Here is a 21555-nt window from a genome sequence, read left to right on the forward strand (position 1 = left end):
GAATCGTTCATGTAGATAACGAGCAGATCTAGAAGAAATCAAAAAGGAGTGCAGAATGTCTTTAGCAGAAAGCCATATGAATGAGGGAGTCAGATTAGGTCACAAAACGGACAGCCTACAAACAGAATTTTTGAATATCTTTGTACGATCACATCCAAAAGATGAATCCCAGTAGGCTGGGTGAATTAAAACTAAATAAGGTGCAAAGACAGTAAATGGGACGTAGACGAACTCCGAATTACTGCACAAGATTTGGAAGAAAGACTGCCACTCGGCAGGAAATTGTAACACATCAGAGTTTTCCATGAAAACCAAGCAAACTGGAGCCGTCTGGACAGGGGCAAGAAGAAAGAAACATGAAAGAAAAGAAGGAAGAAACAGTTGACACAAACGTAGTCCTTAGTGGGTCATACATAGAAAAAGGAAAAAATGCAATAACAATTTACCGTGTGGTGTGTAATAAATAATACGTCACAGTGCAAGGCTGTAAACCACTATCAAGGAGTCTTGTTCAGAACGAAATGAATGTGCCGTAAGGAACCTCTAAAGCGCCGACTTGAAAATCTATCGCTTATCGCCCAAGTTTTACAGTTCTACTCGAGAAATATTCAAACGGAAACCTGCTGAACAGTGCACACCTTTCTGTTTAGTAGTTAACAAATTGTTAACCAAGTAAAAATCGTCTTCCCATGTACTGCTGCTATCGAATGAGTCTACATTATAAGCCCCTTACTGAATACGTGTAACGGAGTTAGAATTACTGTGCGCTTGATGAACGAACAACGCAGTTCGTGAACTGACACCGCAGATTGTTCGGACTGCTTTTGCCTAACCTGTGAATATTCTCTGTGAATGCACAGTCAGCCCAAAACACGATCTCAAAGCATACAATAGAATGAAAGTGTGCCAAGCAGACAAGTTTTTGCATTTATATGCCTGTGGTAGTGGAGATTTTTCTCGCAGCAAATTTTCTGAATGACAATAACCTGCCGCACTGGCTGTCGGTAATTTGAGTAAAATGCCATTTTATTTTGTAATATTCACTAATATGTAATTTCAGCCATGTAGTCATATTTTTAAGTGCCTCAAATACCAGTTGTGACATCGATAGAATAAAAATACACTGCCTGATACAAAAAGTGAAACGCCCGGATATCACTGTAGCTCCGTACACAGCAGTTACGTAAATTATTCGAGTTGCAGCTCTCTGTGACACGTAGAAGGGACGCCAGAATGCGTTAGTGTTGTTCGTGGTTAGCATTGTTACCAACCCTGCTGGGATATATAATATAAGGTGCTAGAACTGTGTCAAATGCTGAGTCATCACTCCGAAGGACACGGGATCCATCATTATCAGCACCTAACACGAGTTTGAAAGGGCATTCATTGCGTATCTGTATTGCGCCAGCTGGTGTAATCGTGCAATATCCAGATTTGTGGGGCATTCGGTTGTGAAAACGGCTCAGTATTGGACTGCAAAGGAAAGTGGTGCCATTTTTATACAGAATAATGCTTGTGCACATATGGCACATGTCTCTATGAAGTGATTGCGTGGCTAACAAGATCACCAGAGCTGTTCTCGATACAACACACGTAGGACCGTCTCAGATGTCAACTCCGCCTCAGTGCCACTGTCCACGAGATCGGATACCAGTTACAGCATTCGTGGCTTTATGACAGAATCATGGCGTTCACCAACGGTAGAGCAGGTGCAGCCTCTTATAAAGTGGTTCATCCTGCAAAGTTCTTTGTAAATTTGACTAATCACTGAAGTAATGTCACATACTCGCTCAACACGTAAAGTTTCATTTCGCTTCCTTCTTCCCTTCTGTCTGCTTTACTTATTTTTATGCGGTAAATAAACTAGCAATTGCTTTCTTAGTCGATGGAATAAAATTTAAAAGTTAAATAATAATAAAAGAGAACTTAAATAGAATAACCCGTCAAATGGATATATTTGTGTTAACATTCAAATTCAGTTTCTGTCATACATTGAAAAAAAGTGCTGTGGTTGCCCAGTACGACTGTGTTTTGTTTTCGTTGAGCATCAATCGTTTTTTAGTGAGGCAGGAGATAACATTAACAGCTAACCTAGCTATTGAGACATTTTCATTGTATTCCACGTATTTCGCAATGACGTCTGTGGCGTCTGAGAACATCCATTTCTGAATATGACTAGAACCATCGATCAGCTATTGCCTTAATTCCACGACATTCTAAGCTATGCTAAGGCTTACAAGGGAACCTCCCCATCGCACCCCCCTCAGATTTAGTTATAAGTTGGCACAGGGAATAGGCTTTGAAAAAGTGAACACAGATCAATCGAGATAACAGGAAGAAGTTGTGAGAAACTATGAAAAAAAAATAAGCAAAATATACAAACTGAGTAGTCCATGGGCAAGATATGCAATATCAAGGATAATGTGAGCTCAGGAGCGCCGTGGTCCCGTGGTTAGCGTGAACAGCTGTGGGACGAGTGGTCCTTGGTTCAAGTCGTCCCTCAAGTGAAAAGTTTACTTTCTTTATTTTCGCAAAGTTATGATCTGTCCGTTCGTTCATTGACGTCTCTGTTCACTGTAATAAATTTAGTGTCTGTGTTTTGCGACCGCACCGCAAAACCGTGCTATTCGTAGACGAAAGGACGTGCCTCTCGAATGGAAACCGAAAATATTTGATCGCAAGGTCATAGGTCAACCGATTCCTCCACAGGAAAACACGTCTGATATATTCTATACGACACTGGTGACGGCATGTGCGTCACATGACAGGAATATGTTGTCGACCCACCTAACATGTACACTTGGCGAATGGGTAAAAAGATTGTTTTACCTTGCCCGATTTAGGTTTTCTTGTGGATGTGATTATCACTCCCAAAAAAGTGATGAAAACATAAGAGTTTGTCACATAAACTGTAACAAATGAATGAAACAGTTTCACAGTCGCACAGCTTTCCCTGTGCTCTGTCAAAACACATGTTTTTAACGTTTTCAAATTTTTCCGTGTGTAGACCGTCAAATCCTGCATATGTCCAAGCAAATCTGAACATGTCCTGGAATTTTGGAGAGCGAAGTTGATTATGTGTGAGTGCCTGAACTTTGATAATTGACACACGATCACGTAAACAATACTGCTCTGTGTACCTGTGCAGCTTCGCAAAATCATAGAATGTTTTCACAAAGTATTTCACTTGCCGAAAACCGAACATCTAACGGTTGCACAAGAGGAGTACAACGTGGAGGAATGGTAATCACGTCTACTCCCACACTAAAATTGTACAATGCCTGATCCTTCTGTCCTGTATAGCTGTCAAGGAGTAAGGCAAAATCTTTGTCCGCGTAAGGAGCAATCACACGTTCATTAAAGTCTTTCACTAGTCTTTTCTCCATTTTTCCTGGCGCACTGCAATTCACAATGATATTCGGTGGACAGATAATAATTGTCTGAAAATAAAAAATTTAACTTTTACTCGAGGAAATACTTGAACGAAACACATCTCGTTCCGCAGCTGCTCACGCTAACCACGGGACCACGGCGCTCCCGAGTCAAATTATCTCTGATGTTGCCTATCATCCCCATGGACTTCTCAGTTTGTATATTTTGCTTATTTTTTCATATTTCCGCACAACTTCTTCCTGTTTTCTTGATTTATCTGTGTTCAGTTTTTCAAGGCCTACCCACTGTGCCAACTTATAACTAAATCTGGGGGGGGGGGGGGGGGGTTGCGATGGGGAGGTTCCCTTGTTAGTAAGATTCAGTCAAATGCTTCTTTTCAAACGAAAGAATATACTTATTGTCGGGTTATCACTTAGCCTTATGAATGTCTCACATAGAAAACAATAAGTTCCAATATTTGCTGACATTTTTATCCTAAAACTAAACTGCAAGTCGAACAAAGAGTTGCGTGTACTGACATGTATTGTGTATTCAACATTTCGGTAGGGTTTTTCAGGATGTTACGAGAATGTGCATCTACATCTATAGTAAGCAAGCCACTTTGCGGTGTGTGGCGGAGTGTACTATGTGTGTGTCGTTTACCCCCTTTCCAGTCGCATATTGTTCGCGGGAAGAACGATTGTTGGTAAGCCTGAGTGTGGGCTCGAATCCTGTGTGTGGGCTCGAATGTCCACAATTTTGTGTCGATGGTCCTTTCGCGGGATATACTTAAGAGGAAGCAATGCATTTGTTGCCTCTTCTAGGAACTTACGCTCTCGGAACTGCTAACAACAAACCAGACTGATGCAGAACGTCTCTCTTGCAGCGTCTGCCACTGAAGTTCGTTGAAATTCTGTGTGACGCTTTCGCGCAATGCTAAATGAAACTGTAGCGAAACTCGTTGCTCTCTTTTGATGTTTTCGATTTCATCTCTCAGTCCTATCTGGACTGGATCCCATACTGACGAGCAATATTCAATTACTGGTCAAACGAGTGTTTTGTAAGCTACTTTATTTGTTGATGGACTACGTTTCGTGAGTATTCCTACAGTGACTCTCAGCCTGGCATCTGTCTTACTCGCAAATAACTTCAAGTGGTCGCTCCACATCAGATTGCTCCCTATTCATACTCCTAGACATTTTACGAAAGTGACTGTTCCAAGTAATTGGTCTACAATTGTGTAATCATACAATATAAAGGACCTTCATGGTTTCGCAGTAAATTAAATTTGTTTATGCTGAGGGTCAATGCCCACTCCGTGCACCAAGGTTCGATCCTCTGCAGGTCTTCCTGCATTTCGCTTCAACTTTCTAGCGCCGCGAGTTCTAAATACACAATACCATCACCTGCGCAGATCTTTAGGAAACTCCCGGCGTTATCCAGTTGGCCATTTCTATACACTGTGGAAAGTAATGGTCCTGTAACACTCCTCTGGGACGCGCCCGAAGTTACTTTTTCGTCTGAGGACTTTTCTCCGTTCAGAATGACATGCAGAGCAAAGCATGAAGGCTGAAAGCACGAGAAGCGCGGGAAGCTGCAATTTTTTGCAAGACGCCAGTGCTGTCTAAGTGCTGTGCGCTGTCGCCGTGGAAGAGAGAGTCGACTCACGGTTGGTGACTGTGTGGCTCTCCAGAGCAGGGAGCGGGCGTGACATTCGCCCGGCTCAGATCTCCACATCGCGGTGTCCGAGTTCACCTGAATGCTGCAAATCACATTTAAGTGCCTGGCAGAGGGGTCATCGAACCACCTTCACAATTCTCTATTATTCCAATCTCGTATGTTGTTGTTGTGGTCTTCAGTCCTGAGACTGGTTTGATGCAGCTCTCCATGCTGCTCTATCCTGCGCAAGCTTCTTCATCTCCCAGTACCTACTGCAGCCTACATCCTTCTGAATCTGCTTAGTGTATTCATCTCTTGGTCTCCCTCTACGATTTTTACCCTCCACGCTGCCCTCCAATACCAAATTGGTGATCCATCGATGTCTCAGAACATGTCCTACCAACCGATCCCTTCTTCTACTCAAGTTGGGCAACAAGCTCCTCTTTTCCCCAATTCTATTCAATACCTCCTCATTAGTTATGTGATCTACCCATCTAATCGTCAGCATTCTTCTGTAGCAACATATTTCGAAAGCTTCTATTCTCTTCTTGTCTAAACTATTTATCGTCCACGTTTCACTTCCATACGTGGCTACACTCCATACAAATACTTTCACAAACGACTTCCTGACATTTAAATCTATACTCGATGTTAACAAATTTTACTTCTTCAGAAACTCTTTCCTTGCCATTGCCAGTCTACATTTTATATCCTCTCTACTTCGACCTTCATCAGTTATTTTGCTCCCCAAATAGCAAAACTCCTTTACCACTTTAAGTGTCTCATTTCCTAATCTAATTCCCTCAGCATCACCCGACTTAATTCGACTACATTCCATTATCCTCGTTTTGCTTTTGTTGATGTTCATCTTATGCCCCCCTTTCAAGACTGTGCCCATTCCGTTCAACTGCTCTTCCAAGTCCTTTGCTGTCTCTGACAGAACTACAATGTCATCGGCGAACCTCAAAGTTTTTATTTCTTCTCCATGGATTTTAATACCTACTCCGAATTTTTCTTTTGTTTCCTTTACTGCTTGCTCAATATACAGATTGAATAACATCGGGGATAGGCTGCAACCCTGCCTTACTCCCTTCCCAACCACTGCTTCCCTTTCATGTCCCTCGACTCTTATAAGTGCCATCTGGTTTCTGTACAAATTGTAAATAGCCTTTCGCTCGCTGTATTTTACCCCTGCGAACTTCAGAATTTGAAAGAGAGTATTCCAGGCAACTTTGTCAAAAGCTTTGTCTAAGTCTACAAATGCTAGAAACGTAGGTTTACCTTTCCTTAATCTTTCTTCGAAGATAAGTCGTAGGGTCAGTATTGCCTCACGTGTTCTAACATTTCTACGTAATTCAAATTGATCTTCCCCGAGGTCGGCTTCTACCAGTTTTTCCATTCGTCTGTAAAGAATTCGCGTTAGTATTTTGTAGCTGTGACTTATTAAACTGATAGTTCGGTAATTTTCACATCTGTCAACACCTGCTTTCTTTGGGATTGGAATTATTATATTCTTCTTGAAGTCTGAGGGTATTTCACCTGTCTCATACATCTTGCTCACCAGATGGTAGAGTTTTGTCTGGACTGGCTCTCCCAAGGCTGTCAGTAGTTATAATGGAATGTTGTCTACTCCGGGGTCCTTGTTTCGACTCAGGTCTTTCAGTGCTTTGTCAAACCCTTCACGCAGTATCATATCTCCCATTTCATCTTCATGTACATCATCTTCCATTTCCATAATATTGTCCTCAAGTTCATCGCCCGTGTATGGACCGTCTGTATACTCCTTCCACCTTTCTGCTTTCCCTTCTTTGCCTAGAACTGGGTTTCCATCTCGTATAGCGTGCGGAAAGAATGAACACCTATATCTTTCCGTACGAGCTCTGATTTCCGTTATTTTATCTTGGTGATCGTTCCTCCTTATGTACGTCGGTGCCAACAAAATATTTTCGTATTCGGAGGAGAAAGTTGGTGATTGGAATTTCGTGAGAACATTCCGTCGCAATGAGAAACGCCTTTCTTTTAGTGATTTCCAGCCCAAATCCTGTATCATTACTGTGGTGTCCAGCCAATAAAACGCCGTCTTTGGTTAGCCTTCCCGACAACAATTTCTATTCGTTTCTTTCAATTTAAGTTGTTCGTAATTGAAATACCTAGGTATTTAGTTGAATTTACGGCTTTTAGATTTGACTGATTTATCGTGTAACCGAAGTTTAACGAGTTCCATTTAACACTCATGTGGATGACCTCACACTTTTCGTTATTTAAGGCCAACTGCCGCTTTACCCACCATTCAGGTATTTTTTCTAAATCGTTTTGCTGTTTGGTTTGATCTTCTGATGACTTTATTAGTCGATAAGCGACAGCGTCATATGGAAACAACTGAAGACGTGCTCAGATTGTCTCCCAAATCGTTTATATAGATAAGTAACAGCAGAGGGCCTATAACACTACCTAGGGGAACGCCAGAAATCACTTCTGTTTTACTCGATGACTTTCCGTCAGTTATACGAACTGTGACCTCTCTGACAGTAAATCGCAAATCCAGTCGCATAACTGAGACGATATTCCATAAGCACGCAATTTCACTACGAGCCGCTTGTGTAGTACAGTGTCAAAAGCCTTCCGGAAATCCAGGAATACGGAATCGATCTGAAATCCCTTGTCTACAGCAGTCAGCACTTCATGTAAATAAAGAGTTAGTTGTGTTTCACAGGAACGATGTTTTCTAAACCCATGTTGACTGTGTGTCAATAGACCGTTTCCTTCGAGGTATTTCATAATGTTCGAACACAATGTATGTTCTAAAATCCTGCTGCATATCGACGTTAACGACATGGGCCTGTAATTTGTGCAACTAATCTTCAGCACCCTTCTACAGCAGCACGATTGCCATGATGATTTTTTTCCGCGGCTTTCCCACAGTCCATGCTCCACTTCACACAATACTGTGCTCCAAACGTAAGTTCTCAGAAATTTCTTCCTCAGAATAAAGTCGATGTTTGATATTAGCACACTTCTGTTGTTAAGGAATTCCCTGTGTGCCCGCGCTAATCATCTCTTTGTGTCGTCGTTGCTTCGTGCATAATTTTCCAATCAGGGTAGCAGAATTCCTTCACTTCATCTACTTAAGTGGGCCCCCGTTGTGATGCCATGTTTGTCGGTTCGCCTTTACGCGCGAGCGCAATGCGGCTCCTTGTAGCGACGGCTGAGCAGCTCCGTACTCAGTTCTGGGCAGTTGTTACTTTGCTGCCTATCCTGTAAACAACTAGCTGTCAGTCACTTTCTTATTCTGGTCCAGGTATATGCAAGAAATTGGGAAATGCGGTTTGTTCACAAGTAGGAAGCTAATGTCTTGTTAATGCGCTCATTGTAGTAATAAAGCAGAAGAGATGGAGAAAATGTTATCCATATTCTGTATTCGTTACACATTTTATTCCACTTAATATGTCCCGTATTTCTTCTTCACCTTCACTGAGGATAGCAGTGACACCAGCGAGTCATATCAATGATGTCCCTCCGCTTAATTTTAACCCAACTCTGGATCCTTCCTTTTAGTTCCCTCAGTCCTTATCCATGTATAGATTGAGCAGCAAGGGCGAAAGACTGCAGCCCTGTCTTGCACCCTTTTTAATGCGAGCTATCTGTTCCTGGTTTTCCGTTCTTATTGTTCCTTCTTGGCTCCTATAAGTATGGTCTATTGTCTGTTCTTACCTATGGTTTCCTCCTACTTTTTTTTTATCAGTGATTCGAACATCTTGCACCTTTGTACGTTGTTGAACGCTTTTTCCATGTCGACATGTCCTATGAACGTGTCTTGATTTTTCTTAAATCGTGCTTCCATTATCAGTTGCAACGTCACAACGTCCTCTCTTGTGCTCTTACCCTTCCGAATAGCCAGCGACCTTGCCTTATTTAATACACCAGTTCTCGTCAGATTACCGACGTGAATCAACGTTTGGCGTGGCTGGTACTTGGGTGGGTACCCGTCTGGGTACGCCACGAGCTGCTGCCTCCTTTCCGCTGGTTCCTCATCATCAGACTCTGCACCAGTGTCCTGGACTAATGGCAAACAAAGCGACGGTGTCTCGTGAAGTGAGAGCGTTGGCCATTGTTGGTCCGTCGGGCTGGCACTTCAAGCTCGACTGCTGCTTTGGCGTTGTGCGACAGTAGCCGTCCACGTGACGGCATTCGATTTCACCCTCTTCTTCTCTCGTCATCGTCCAGTACAAACATGACACCACACTGCTCATACACACACCCATTGCAGTCACCCACACTTTCAGATTCGCTTAACCACACAACGCTCACACTTCGCGAAGGAAAGTTGGCGCTGTGCGAGGAGGAGGAACAAATAGCTTCCCCAGACAGACGGCTGTACATGTCCTTCTGGGTCTCCCAGCCTACACCGCCATACGATTCGTATATAATAATTTATCACGTCACGATCGCTTACTTATATAAAAATATTGACGTTACCCCGTTTGTGCAAAAAGTTGCCAACTTAAGATGTGCTTAGCTCACATGTATGAGCGTATAACGTATCGTAACATGATAAAAAGACGTGCTTTTGACAATAAGATTTACATTCATTGAAATGCTAAACGACCTCGGATGCTCCAAATGCCTAACTGTATTTGTTTGTATATATCTGTACGAAGCTTTTTAGTGAATTAAGCACATCTGAAGATGACGACTACTTCCTTAACCGATAATGTGAATATCTGTTACATATCTAAGCGATCCTGGTGTAATGAAGTATACAGACATTCACAAAGATGAAGAGGCTGAAAAATCAGCCAACCAGTTGCAAACAAAGGTTTATTATGCCTCGACCTATGATTCGAAATTTGTAAAAATCTCTTCTTCAGAAGCAGTCGGCCTTGTTACATCACATCATGGTACATTAGATTAGAGAAAGCCGAGCGGCTCTTCTCATATATTTGCAAACAAAAGGTTATACTGTTGCAGGCGTGTAAACTTTTCAACTGAAGACGTACGAGGCTCTAATATGTATTCTGTTGAACGGAGCTCCTCACAAGGCCTGTTGCAAGTCTGCTGGCGGCAAAAGTCACCGTGAAACTTTCACCTGTGGGTAAGCGTACAAACAGAACAGATGCGCCGTGTGTGCAGGTGTTTCGCAACCTGAAGGAAACGCCAAGCAGACTGGGTCGCGCGCCTCGATGTACACAAAAAGGCTTGCTGCAGATATAATGGACATTTCGCTGGTGAGTGTGCAGATTCGTAAAGTTGCAGCAGTACGTCCTTTCATAATATAGCAATGAGTCGTGAGAAGTCAATACGGAAAATTCAGGTTAAAACGCCCGAGGCGCATACAGTCTGTGACATCACTGGAGGCCAGCCAGTGGGGGTCGCTCAACAAAGCTGATGTGTGAGCGCAGCCGACAGGGTGAAACCGCGTGGCACACTCCTCAGATCTAGTGTAGAGACTGCCCAGTGGACAGCGCGTCAAAAACGGAACACAATGCAAGCATGAAAACAGGAAGTTGGTGTACGGAACTATGAAAGGAGAAGCAGGACAGAAACATTGAACGATTCAAGCTCAAGTTGCGCAACATTGAACGAATTTGAATTGCCGCGTCGTCGTGGTTATGTGGACACGGTGGCGGGCAGAGATCCGTGTTCAAATCTCCATCGTGCCGCATATTGTTTTCTTCACAAAATTATGAACTGTGCGTCCGGTCACTGGCGTGTCTGTTCACTCTATTCAAATTTTTGTCTCGCTGCATTGAAATTTGTGTTTGTGTCGTGTAGCGTCCGTTTGCAACAGTGTTCAAAAATGTTCAAATATGTGTGAAATCTTATGGGACGTAACTGCTAAGGTCATCAGCCCCTAAGCTTACACACTTCTTAACCTAAACTATCCTTGACAAACACACACACCCACGCCCGAGGGAGGACTCGAACCTCCGCCGGGATCAGCCGCACAATCCATGACTGCAGCGGCCTTGACCGCTCGGCTAATCCCGCGCGGTTTGCAACAATGAGGTGGAAGGAAGGGACCTCAAAACGTACATACCTCTTTTTTCTTTTACTGAAGTACCACAAGTTATGACCCTTGCTTTCAGTTTTGGAAGTTTTGACTCTTGAATTCCGTTGTTGTAACATAGTTCACACTCGTTTATTTGTTGTTTTCATTTCTGTGAGAAGTCTATGCGGCAGCTCGCCTGCTCTCACTATTCATCACATTTACTTGTGACGGTAGTATTTTTTTATCACATGACTCATATTCTATAAGCCATATACCTAGTACAAACTACAGAAAGAGAATGGACACGTCCAATGAACAGATGGAAAGTTTATAATTTTATGAAAAAAATTGTGCACGAGGGAGATTTGAACGCGGATCTCCCTCTTCGCAATCCAATACCATGACCACACAGCCACGACGCCGTGATTCTTGCATTCGCTCGATGTTGCACAGCTGGAGCTTGGACCGTTCATTGTTTTTATGTTGCTTCTTTTTCCACAGTTCAGTACACCTTCTTCCTGTTTTCATGCTTTATCTGTGGTCAGTTTTCGACATGATATCCACTGAGCCATCTTACCATTAAATCAGAAGGGGCGGGGGTGCGGGAAGGTGGGGGTGGCATGTGGAGTTTCCCTTGAGAGTGGAAAATCCCCATTCTGTCCCCCAGACAGAACCATCGTCCATATAGTTCACGGGCGTGCAGGCCCGTGGGGAAGTTATGTGCCAACAAGCACATACTGTACTACTACGTACAATATACGAGTTCCATTAAACACGTTTCATTAATTTCTCTCAGATAATAGTTAAACCTCAAGACTTTCGGAGCAGCGAATCCATATCTGACGTTTTTGTTGTCTATCATGTACACTCAAAGTGTGACTCGTTATAAATAAGAAAATTAGCTACACAATAAAAAGTAATTTTTCATTGCGAAAGAAGATCATGTTGTTGTTGTGGTCTTCACTACTAAGACTTGTTTGATGCTTCTCTATACGTTAATCTGTTCTGCGCAAGTCTCTTTGTCTCCGCAAAAGTAATGCAGGCTAGATCCATTAGAATCTGCGTACTGTAATCAAGCCTACGTCCCACTCCGCAATTTTCACTCGCCACGCTTCCTTCATTACCATAGTGATTATTCCTTGATAGTTCAAAGTGTGCCTGGTAAACTGATTCCTTCTTTTAATCAAGTAGTTCCATAAATTTATAAAAGGGTCCCTGAAAAGAAAGTTTATATTTGAAGAGCTATCTGTGAATGCACAACTTATCGGAGGAGAGTGGGGTACGTTCATCGCTCGCTTGCCCTTTTGGAATTCAGCCTCTAGGCGCTTCAGTCTGGAACCGCGCGACCGCTACGGTCGCAGGTTCGAATCCTGCCTCGGGCATGGATGTGTGTGATGTCCTTAGGTTAGTTAGGTTTAAGTAGTTCTACGTTCTAGGGGACTGATGACCTCATCTGTTACGTTCCATAGTGCTCAGAGCCATTTGAACCAATTTTGGAATTCAGCCGATAAGGAACGCCTTTCGGAAGTTAGATGCTTTCCTGTAGAACTGACTGGACATAACTCATTCTTTTGAACTCGGTTTCCAATTGTGATCAATTTCCAGAGGCTGCTTTCAAATGTGCAGAATATTTTAGTTCTCTTTCCATTTAATTAGTCTTAAAAATTATTATTTTTTTGTTATTACATACTTTTTACCCAAGCTGTTCAGGAAGCAAAGTAAATTCTATGCCTTACTAGATTTCGCTTTTCTCTTGGAATAAGACTCTACACAGCGGCTACAATTAAACTTTCGCCACTTGAGAGGGCCCCCACCGAAAACGAGTGTTGTAGGCTAATGTAACTTTGTGAAACATTTGTAAGGCCACGCAGAAAAAAAAAGAAACTACGAGTAAACCACAGAAAGAAACACATTTAAATTCCCACATGACACAACTGCGTACCATGTTTAAGTCCCAGTGGGGAGAGGGGGGGGCGGGGGGGGGGGGAGGTTCAGTGTTATGATCGTCAGCATCGACGACAGCCTAGCGAATGCTCCAGAAACAACGCTGGAACGTGGAATGTTCAGGTGTCGTGACACAGCTCGTGCACTGCTTGAGGACACATTCCGTCCAGCATTATTAACCGTGACAACAGTCAATTCTTCAACAATCTGTAGCGCAGTTAGCCGCCGACCTCTCCCAGGAGAAATTCTCAAATCGCCAATTAATTCGAATTTCCGAATCACGTTTTCCAATCTCGGCGCAGGAAGAGGGCTTTTTCGCATCCCATTAATACGTCGCCATTCGAGAAGAGCAGCATCACTATTGCTGTTGTTTTGCTAAAGCAAGCCCTGCACACCTTGGCCAACCTCGTTGACTGTCTGCAGCTGTAATGCACACTGGTGCTTGAGATTCAACCCTACGTCGTTGTACCAGTACCGGTGCCTGAATGCAAGACATGATATTAACACTACTAACAACGTAAATCATGCAGCACAGAATCTGAACATCGTTCCTATAAAGTAGGGTACCCATTCGGTAACTAGTTTTCTGTCTACATAGGCTCAAGTTGCAATAGTTTGAATATAAACACCATGTACATATTAACTAATTATTTGTGACACAGCACATGTAAATTATTTCTCACATTGTCATCAGTGTTAGAGTACTTACATACATATTTAGTTTTAGGAAAAGTGCAAATTTATATCGGCATATAAACGATGAGGTGCCCAGCTTTTCACCTAAAGTAAAGTTTGTTTCATTAACGACGTTTGCAACCTGTTTTCACCTAGACAAACAGTTTATTAATTACCGATTAAGTGCCGGCCGGAGTGGCCAAACGGTTCTAGGCGCTGCAGTCTGGAACCGCGCGACCGCTACGGTCGCAGGTTCGAATCCTGTTTCGGGCATGGATGTGTGTGATGTCCTTAGGTTAGTTAGGTTTAAGTAGTTCTAAGTTCTGGGGGACTGATGACCTCAGAAGTTAAGTCCCATAGTGCTCAGAGCCATTTGAACCATTTTTGAACCGATTAAGTGTAACTATGATAATTTTCTGCATCAGCATAGCAGATCTGTACGAGAAAAATTTAGTGAAACAACTCTTTCGTAAATTTGACTAGAAGTTACAGATTGACAATACATTGGGTATTGGGATTTTTGTGCTGTTGTTTCGGCCGTTCAGTAGGCGCCCAGCCTGGAAATTTTCCGTGCCAAGGTAAGCAGTGGACCTCTGATTCCAAACGGTGAAGTAATAGAACTGCCTTTACTGGTGCACAGCACTTCCGTAGTACCTTTTCAACAAATCCAAGTAAGTGTCACATTTGCTTTTACTATGACGACAGAGCTTAAGTGATCGTCCCAGTTCATACCGTCTCTTAGAACGTGGATAGGAATTAAGTAAAATGGAATAGGTACTTACAATTAAACAAACTTTAGATGTCAGGGCCACTGATGATCAAAAACCACACTTGCTCACAGTACGTGTTAAATTAAGCCTGGTTCTCCTTTTACAAGAATAACAAATAAGTAGTCTGCAGCTTGCTTTGCTAGACACTGTGCAGTTAAGGATGCGGTGTCAAAAACACTTCAAATTCTTCACGTCTCTCCTTAAAATGATAGTCCAAGCCGTCATAATGGCTGCCCCTAGTAAGGCTGCTTGCAGCACAGTGGTGCAGTAGCCGCAACACCACAATTTAGCCTCGTAAGTCTTGCAGCTGAGGCTAAAAGTTACCAGAGGCGACTTATTAACGCAGAAGCGTTAGTAAACGATTCCTTGCAATAACAAGTGGATATGTTGGTACAAAATAGTAATGTCGTGCGTACTGCACCAAAACACGACCTCTCACTATCGCTGCTGGTAGTCCATTCTTCGTTGCTCAGGCTGTATGCGGTTAACTTTTGCCTGCATAAAAACTGTTCCCAAAATGAAGCGCGCCAAGACTAGCTTTTACTCCTGTCTCAACGCTGTCCGCCGGGTCTGACTACTGCACCTTTCGTCTTGTACAAAAGGCGTTCGCCACATGTAACGACAAGTGCAAAAACTTTGCCTTCCTCGGGCGTAATGGCTTCCTTCTTTCTTTGAAAGAAATTTTATACTTTCCGTAATAATAAAAATAATATCAAGTTAAGGATGAGTTCATACCATGCAGAAATGTGGCTCAGTCTGATGAAATGGAAAAAAAGAGAGAAAGCATACGTTTCTAACATGTATGGGAATTGGATATAAGTCTTAATTTCCTTCTCCCACCTCTACCTGTTCATCTCCTCTCTTTTCCCATCTCCTCTTCCTTCCCCCTCTCGTCTCCTCCTCCCTGTATCGCTGTCCATCCTCTTCTCCTGCCCCCTCAGTCTGTTCATCATCTCCTCCCCCTCATTCTATACCCATCCTCTCCACCCCCATTCCTTCATCTCCTCCTGGGCCCTCTCTCTGTCCACCACTTCCTTTCCCGCTTCTGTGCCCGTCTTCTCCTATCTCTGTCTATTCCCTCTTTTCCGTTTTCTACATCCAGTTCCTCCTACACCTATTTCCACCTCCCATCCCTACCCCTCTCTGACCTTAAGCCATGTTTATTGTTATTGCAAATTCAGATTCTGTCGTAGTATACTAATCGTAAGCGTATAAGCCAGAAACGCAACTGTCCTGTTTAATAACAACGTTTCATTATTATACATATATTAAAAATATATTGGCGGTATGTGTCCATAAGATTATTACAGTAACGTGTAAGATTTGAAGTAAATCGGTCGAGTGCGCTTTGAGATTTTTGGTAATATTACATATTCATTTATATGTTACATATATTAACAATAGATATGTAAAAACACGTACGTATTCGAATGTAAATGTGTATCAAAATTTCGAAGAGACTGATCAACTATCGAAGATTTAAGATTTAGAACAAATAAACACTTACATTTTTTTATTTGTATAAATTATATAACATTACAATAACTGTGCTTTTTACATTCTAATACACTTCCTCAGGATCATCAAATAAGCACGTCAGATCTCGACAGCATACTATGTGCTTGGAATTTAACACCGTTCTAGTATACCTTTCTAGAGAAAGTAGATGGAAATTACGTGGTAGATATGATTATGCGGTAACAATTTGAGCATATAATGAAGTGGAATCATCTGATGATGTGTTGCAAAGCTATCGAAACTTGTTACGATACAGTTTGTGTGACCTGAAGCTGAAAAATAAATAAATGAATTTTGTTTGCAGTAGTGTGGCTGTGTTACCCTAAGTTAGTAACCCTAGTCCGAGCGTCTTGCTGTATTTCGTTACAATCGTCCAACGTCATCCAGTAATACAGTGTGGGTAGAATGTAAAACTGGCGCGGATAACGTTTCATGCACCTTAAGGTAGGCAACCCACTTTACGTCATCCCCACCTCGGTTATAAGGTGTAAGTTCGGTTGCCTACCTTAAAGTGCATGAAATGTGTTCCGTGCCAGTTTTACGTTTTGCCCACGATGAACAAAGGAGTGCTGCGCTAGCAATATGCGCTTGGAATGCTCCAGAGGCCGGTGTGTGACGTGGCGGTTGTGTCTGTGTTCGACAGGAGCGGCCATGGACGGCGCGGAGACGGCGCTGGAGCAGCTGGTGGCGGAGCGGGCGCAGCGCCTCTTCCTGCTGTCCGACGCCGAGCGCAAGGGCTTCATCGTCCGCAGGGACATGCAGGTAGGGTGCAGCTCGCGAAGTTCATCCATCTCAGTCATCCAAGTACTTATTGGATCCGCGAGACCAAGGCAACCGTGGCTGCTCTGCGTGTTTAGTGGTAATTAGTTTGTATATAGAGTATAACAAAACGATCCCATAGACTACAAGGGGTTGTGCAGGATCTGCTGAATAAGATGGGCATAGAGCGCTTCAAAGCGTGGAAGTTACAGGGAGGGGATAGTGCTTGCCGCTAGGCCATCCCTGGAACAGTTACTTGAATTGTAACACTGACTCAACTCACGTCACTGCATTCAGGACTTCATAGTGTGAAAACCGCTAAGCCTAGTGTCAGCGTCTAAAACTCAGTTTTTTTGCAAAACGGATGGTCTTGTGGCAGGTGTTATCCCCTATAACATACTTTATTTCAAATGGTTTTGGGCAAATGCCCATACAACCAAGAACTAACTTTCACTGTGTTTATACAGGGTGTTTCAAGACGAATGCTTAATATTAAGAGATATGACAGGAACGATCATTGGAAGCAAAAAGGTCTTCGTCTACAGTAATGTAAAACAAATCTCTTCTGTTGCAAGCTCTTTGCTTTCGATATTCTGGGAGGTGATACTGTGGATCAAAACAATAAAAAGTGTTCAGTAGACATGAGTTATAAAGTGCATCCCTTAAGAGCTACGAGCACTTGTTCATCTTCGCTGCCGTAAAACACATCTCTTATACTGAATAAGTGCTGATAGCTCTTGAAGATACGCATTTTAGAGCCCATGTTTAGACAGTTTCTTATTGTTTCGGCCCGTACTACCTCGTCCCAAAATGTGGAAAGCAAAGAGCTTGCCGTAGAAGAGATTTATTTCACAGTATCGGAAACGTGCTCATCGCCCTTAATGTATGCGTTTTAACGTCAATTTTGTTTAGCCTTTTTTGCTTGGCATTGATCGTTACTGTGATATCCCTGAACACTGACCAGTCGTCCTAGGACACTCTCTGTAGAACGTTGAATCATTCAACACGACTCATTATGTTTACAATTTTCAGGCCAGATCCCGCTATACCGCAGCTGAAAATCAACTTTATCATTGCATATGCGTTTTTTTAGAGGCATCATAAAGCGACATAGTTTGTAGTTGCTTTTTAGTCGCTGCACCAAATGCGTTCTTACTTTGCTGGCTTTAAAACTATTTGTCTGCTCCGTCTTCCGAATTTTCACCAGCGCAGTGTACAGGAGTCGAAGGGAACATGACAAAGGGATTTTTCAAACTGAATGAGTTGGTTTAAAAGTAATGAAACCATTGTATTCAGTTGCACGGAATACGGATGGCCACATACAGGTCGATCTAAGATGCCATTCACCAGTTTTGGCAGGCATAAGATAATGTTAATTTCGTGCCGGAACTAAGTACGAAGGAAACTGAAAGAGAGGATGCGCGTCATTGCTAGCTAGTCGCAGAAGCCGGTGCCAGAGGTCCTGCTTGGAATCGACTCTCTCAGCTGACATCACGTGACCTCCCCCCCCCCCCCACACATACACACTATTTTCTACCCACAGTGGGTGCAGGATGTCAACGGATCACGTTCTACAGAACAAACACCTTCCACTGAAACGTCTGCTATAATTGGCAGGTATGCGACAATGAATTGTAATCGAACATTACAATATTGATAAAAAAGATAAGAAGTTTTAAATACCAGTAAGAAGGGCTAGGCAATCTGCAAAATGCCGGTGAGAGCATGAACACAAATTTTCATCATCATGTGTTCATATTCACAGTACTGTGCTACTGAGAATGCGAAAGACTGGAAGTAGAAGAACAGCAAGTAAGTCATTACACAAGTAGAGCAGCATCCACACAGCTTGCCAATCGTAATACTTTCTCATTAATAAAAAAGGCATAATAAAATTGACTTTGATCAAATCTATCCTAAAAATTATGAGCATAACGTTACAGGGCAAAGAAAATTAAAGATGATGCCCCATTCAAGTTAATTTTTTCCACAAAGTAACAAATTAAGGAACCAGTCAGAAGATCAAAACTTAATCATTAAAGAACTCTTTTAGAAGTCTAATGAGACGATAAATACATTAAAAAGTTTGATAGTTTAAAGAACTCAGTCCCCCAGTGAGCAAGCTTTTGTAGCATCGTTGGATCACGTTTCTGAAGACTTGTTCCTATCCTCGATTTGTTCCCTTACAACCTCTCGAAGGTAAAATTTCTTCCATTCCATGAACTCGGTTGATACAGCCAACCAGTGTAAAATTTGAGATAAAAATACAGTGTTGGTTGCGGTAGTCAGTATCGTGTTGCTACACGTTGCGTATTGAGAAAAACACAGTGTTGCCAACTCTAAAAAGCCCGAGTCGCTAGATTCAATATCAAAAGTCGCTAGAAAGTCGCTAAAACTGATTTTACTAGGGGTGTACTGAAAATTTCGCGCTGTGAATGGTGCAATAAGACAGGGGGGGGGGGGGGGTTATAAAATATTAAGAAAAATTGTCTCATACGTAATTGCTATATTGTCTTAATTAAATGACGCATCGCTTGCAACAACATACATACATATAAAATACGCTAACGTTTAATTAAACATGTTATCATTATTGACGCAATACATAAATTGTTGTTTCAATCACAGTATTCAAATATACTAGAAACATACGACCGTATTTGTAACAAAAGAAAGCAAGAACTCAAATTAGGTTACAGAATATACACATACCGGTATGTGAGCTATTCATCGTCGTCACTCAGAAGATCCAATAACTCTTTTGTTTCATGCTTTGACAGAACTGTAGTTGATGTAGAGGGTTGAACGTCGCTCAAAAGATGATGTTGCAGTTCGACTGGTTTCGTCGCAAAAGAGTAACTTTTGTTCGTTCCAATAAGCTCCAATACGTCTGACAGTATGTCAAAAGATGCACAATCTTTATTTTGTTTCTTCAGCTGGTCTCTCAATATGACCAAAGCATTAATTGTCTTTAACGATAATCTGTTACGTTGTTTAGTTTTTATAATGTTCATAGAACTGAATATCCTTCCCACTTCTGCATTTGAATGCGGTAGGCATATAACAGTCAGAGCTAGCTGTGAAATCAAAGAAAAAGGATTCTCCCCTGCGGCATTTTTATACTGCAAAACCTCTCTCCAAAATCGAACAGTGCTAGTAGTGTTATTCCACCTAATGAAGTTGATATTATGCCATTCTTGCAGCATACCGTCTATGAAATCGCCACTAAAACCCAACTCTTTGGCTACATCCGTTACAGCATTATTTTTATTCACTTTTAGTGTTTCTTCAACATTCAGTATTGACTTTTTTTTCAGGATTGTAACGTTACTTGGCAGTCTGTGTTGAATTTCTCCTTCAAATATACTTTATTTTCTTCAGACAAACTTGACTCAGACAATTTCTGTTCAAACATAAAGCCAAGGTTCGAATTTGCGTACGTACATTGGCTTGGAACTGGTGTTGTCCACAAATCAACAGTTGGAAAAACTATGTTTTGTCCGAGTGACTGCATGAGAAATACAAGTGTATCTAGTAATTTAGTGGGGTCATTGTCTTCTCTTTCAAAAGCTTTTATTGCTATTTGTACGTCTTTTAAAGCATGTTTAAGGTAAAACATATAAAGATGATTTGAGTCGTCACAATACATCTTGTACAAAAGATCGGCTGTGTAACAATTGTCTTGAACCATGACAAGTGAAAAATGTAGCTTTAGTTCTTCCCACTGCTCCTGAATTCTTCGTATTGCAGGTTCAATTGAAAGCCAACGTGTTGCACAGACCTTCAGAATTTTTAGTGGCTTTTTTCCACAATTTATTGTCTCATAAACCTTTTTATATTCCTCTTGTCTTTTGGGTGAAATGGAGAACCAATTGTAGGTTTCCCGTACAAGAAACTCTATGTTTCTAGTTATGGTATTCACTGAGGCGTGCGAAACTGCAAGCTGAAGAGAGTGACAAATCCAACGGATCAATACCAAATGCTTCAAACCATATTTTCTCTTGAGTTGTTCGAAGAGCCCATTGTTTATTCCAACCATTGCAGAAGCATTATCTGTGCCAATTCCTACCATATTAGCGATTGGAAGTTTGAGATCTTTCAAAGAATTCACAAGAACAGCAGCCAGAGTTCTTGCATCTGCAGTTTCTGCTACAGCGAGTTTGAGAAATGCTGATCTAATGGTTTGGTTGTTTACACTATAGTACCGTATAGCGATACCTAGCATTTTAGATATTGATACATCTGTGGATTCATCTATTAGTACACTGTTAGTACACTTCACATCTATGGTCATCAGTCCCCTAGAACTTAGAACTACTTAAACCTAACTAACCTAAGGACATCACACACATCCATGCCCGAGGCAGGATTCGAACCTGCGACCGTAGCGGTCGCGTGGTTCCAGACTGAAGCGCCTAGAACCGCTCGGCCACCCTGGCCGGCCTTGTACGATGTAATTGCATGTTTTTAGCGCCCTTATCACCGGAAAACACCTTCTTGCACAGTATTCCTAAATGATCTACAGCTAAAATAGAACAATGTTCAGTAATAAATAAAGAAAGGGCGCCTTTCGCTCTGCTTGCTATTCTAACTATAGTTATCGGAACAATTTTCACAGGTAAGGTGGTTTGTGTTTTTTTAAAATCAATTTTTTGTTTATGCTTAATAGTTTTCTAATGCTTTCTAATATCACACAATTTAGCATAAAACTCTGTTGCACATACTTGACATCTTGCCTTGGATAAGTCTCCAACGACTGGTTTCAGCCACCCATTGAATTCAGGTTCTGCTTCCCACCCATCCCGATATCTTTGAGCGTACTGCTTCTTCTTCTGCGGTAAATCCATTATGTAATCCACCACAACATAA

At 42.1% G+C, this 21555-nt stretch overlaps 1 protein-coding gene across 1 annotated transcript in view; it reads left to right on the top strand.

Annotated features, from left to right (window-relative positions):
- Nucleotides 1–21555, top strand: part of LOC126240414 (EF-hand calcium-binding domain-containing protein 4A-like) — a 794844-nt gene that overhangs the window by 137037 nt on the left and 636252 nt on the right. The window contains exon 2 of the mRNA XM_049947923.1: nucleotides 16571–16689. Within this exon, the coding sequence (XP_049803880.1) occupies nucleotides 16579–16689 (111 nt within the window). The 5' untranslated portion in view covers nucleotides 16571–16578. The remainder of the gene's footprint in view (nucleotides 1–16570; nucleotides 16690–21555) is intronic.

This window comes from Schistocerca nitens, chromosome 1 (assembly GCF_023898315.1).
Source record: "Schistocerca nitens isolate TAMUIC-IGC-003100 chromosome 1, iqSchNite1.1, whole genome shotgun sequence".
Classification (NCBI taxonomy): Eukaryota; Metazoa; Arthropoda; class Insecta; order Orthoptera; family Acrididae; genus Schistocerca; species Schistocerca nitens.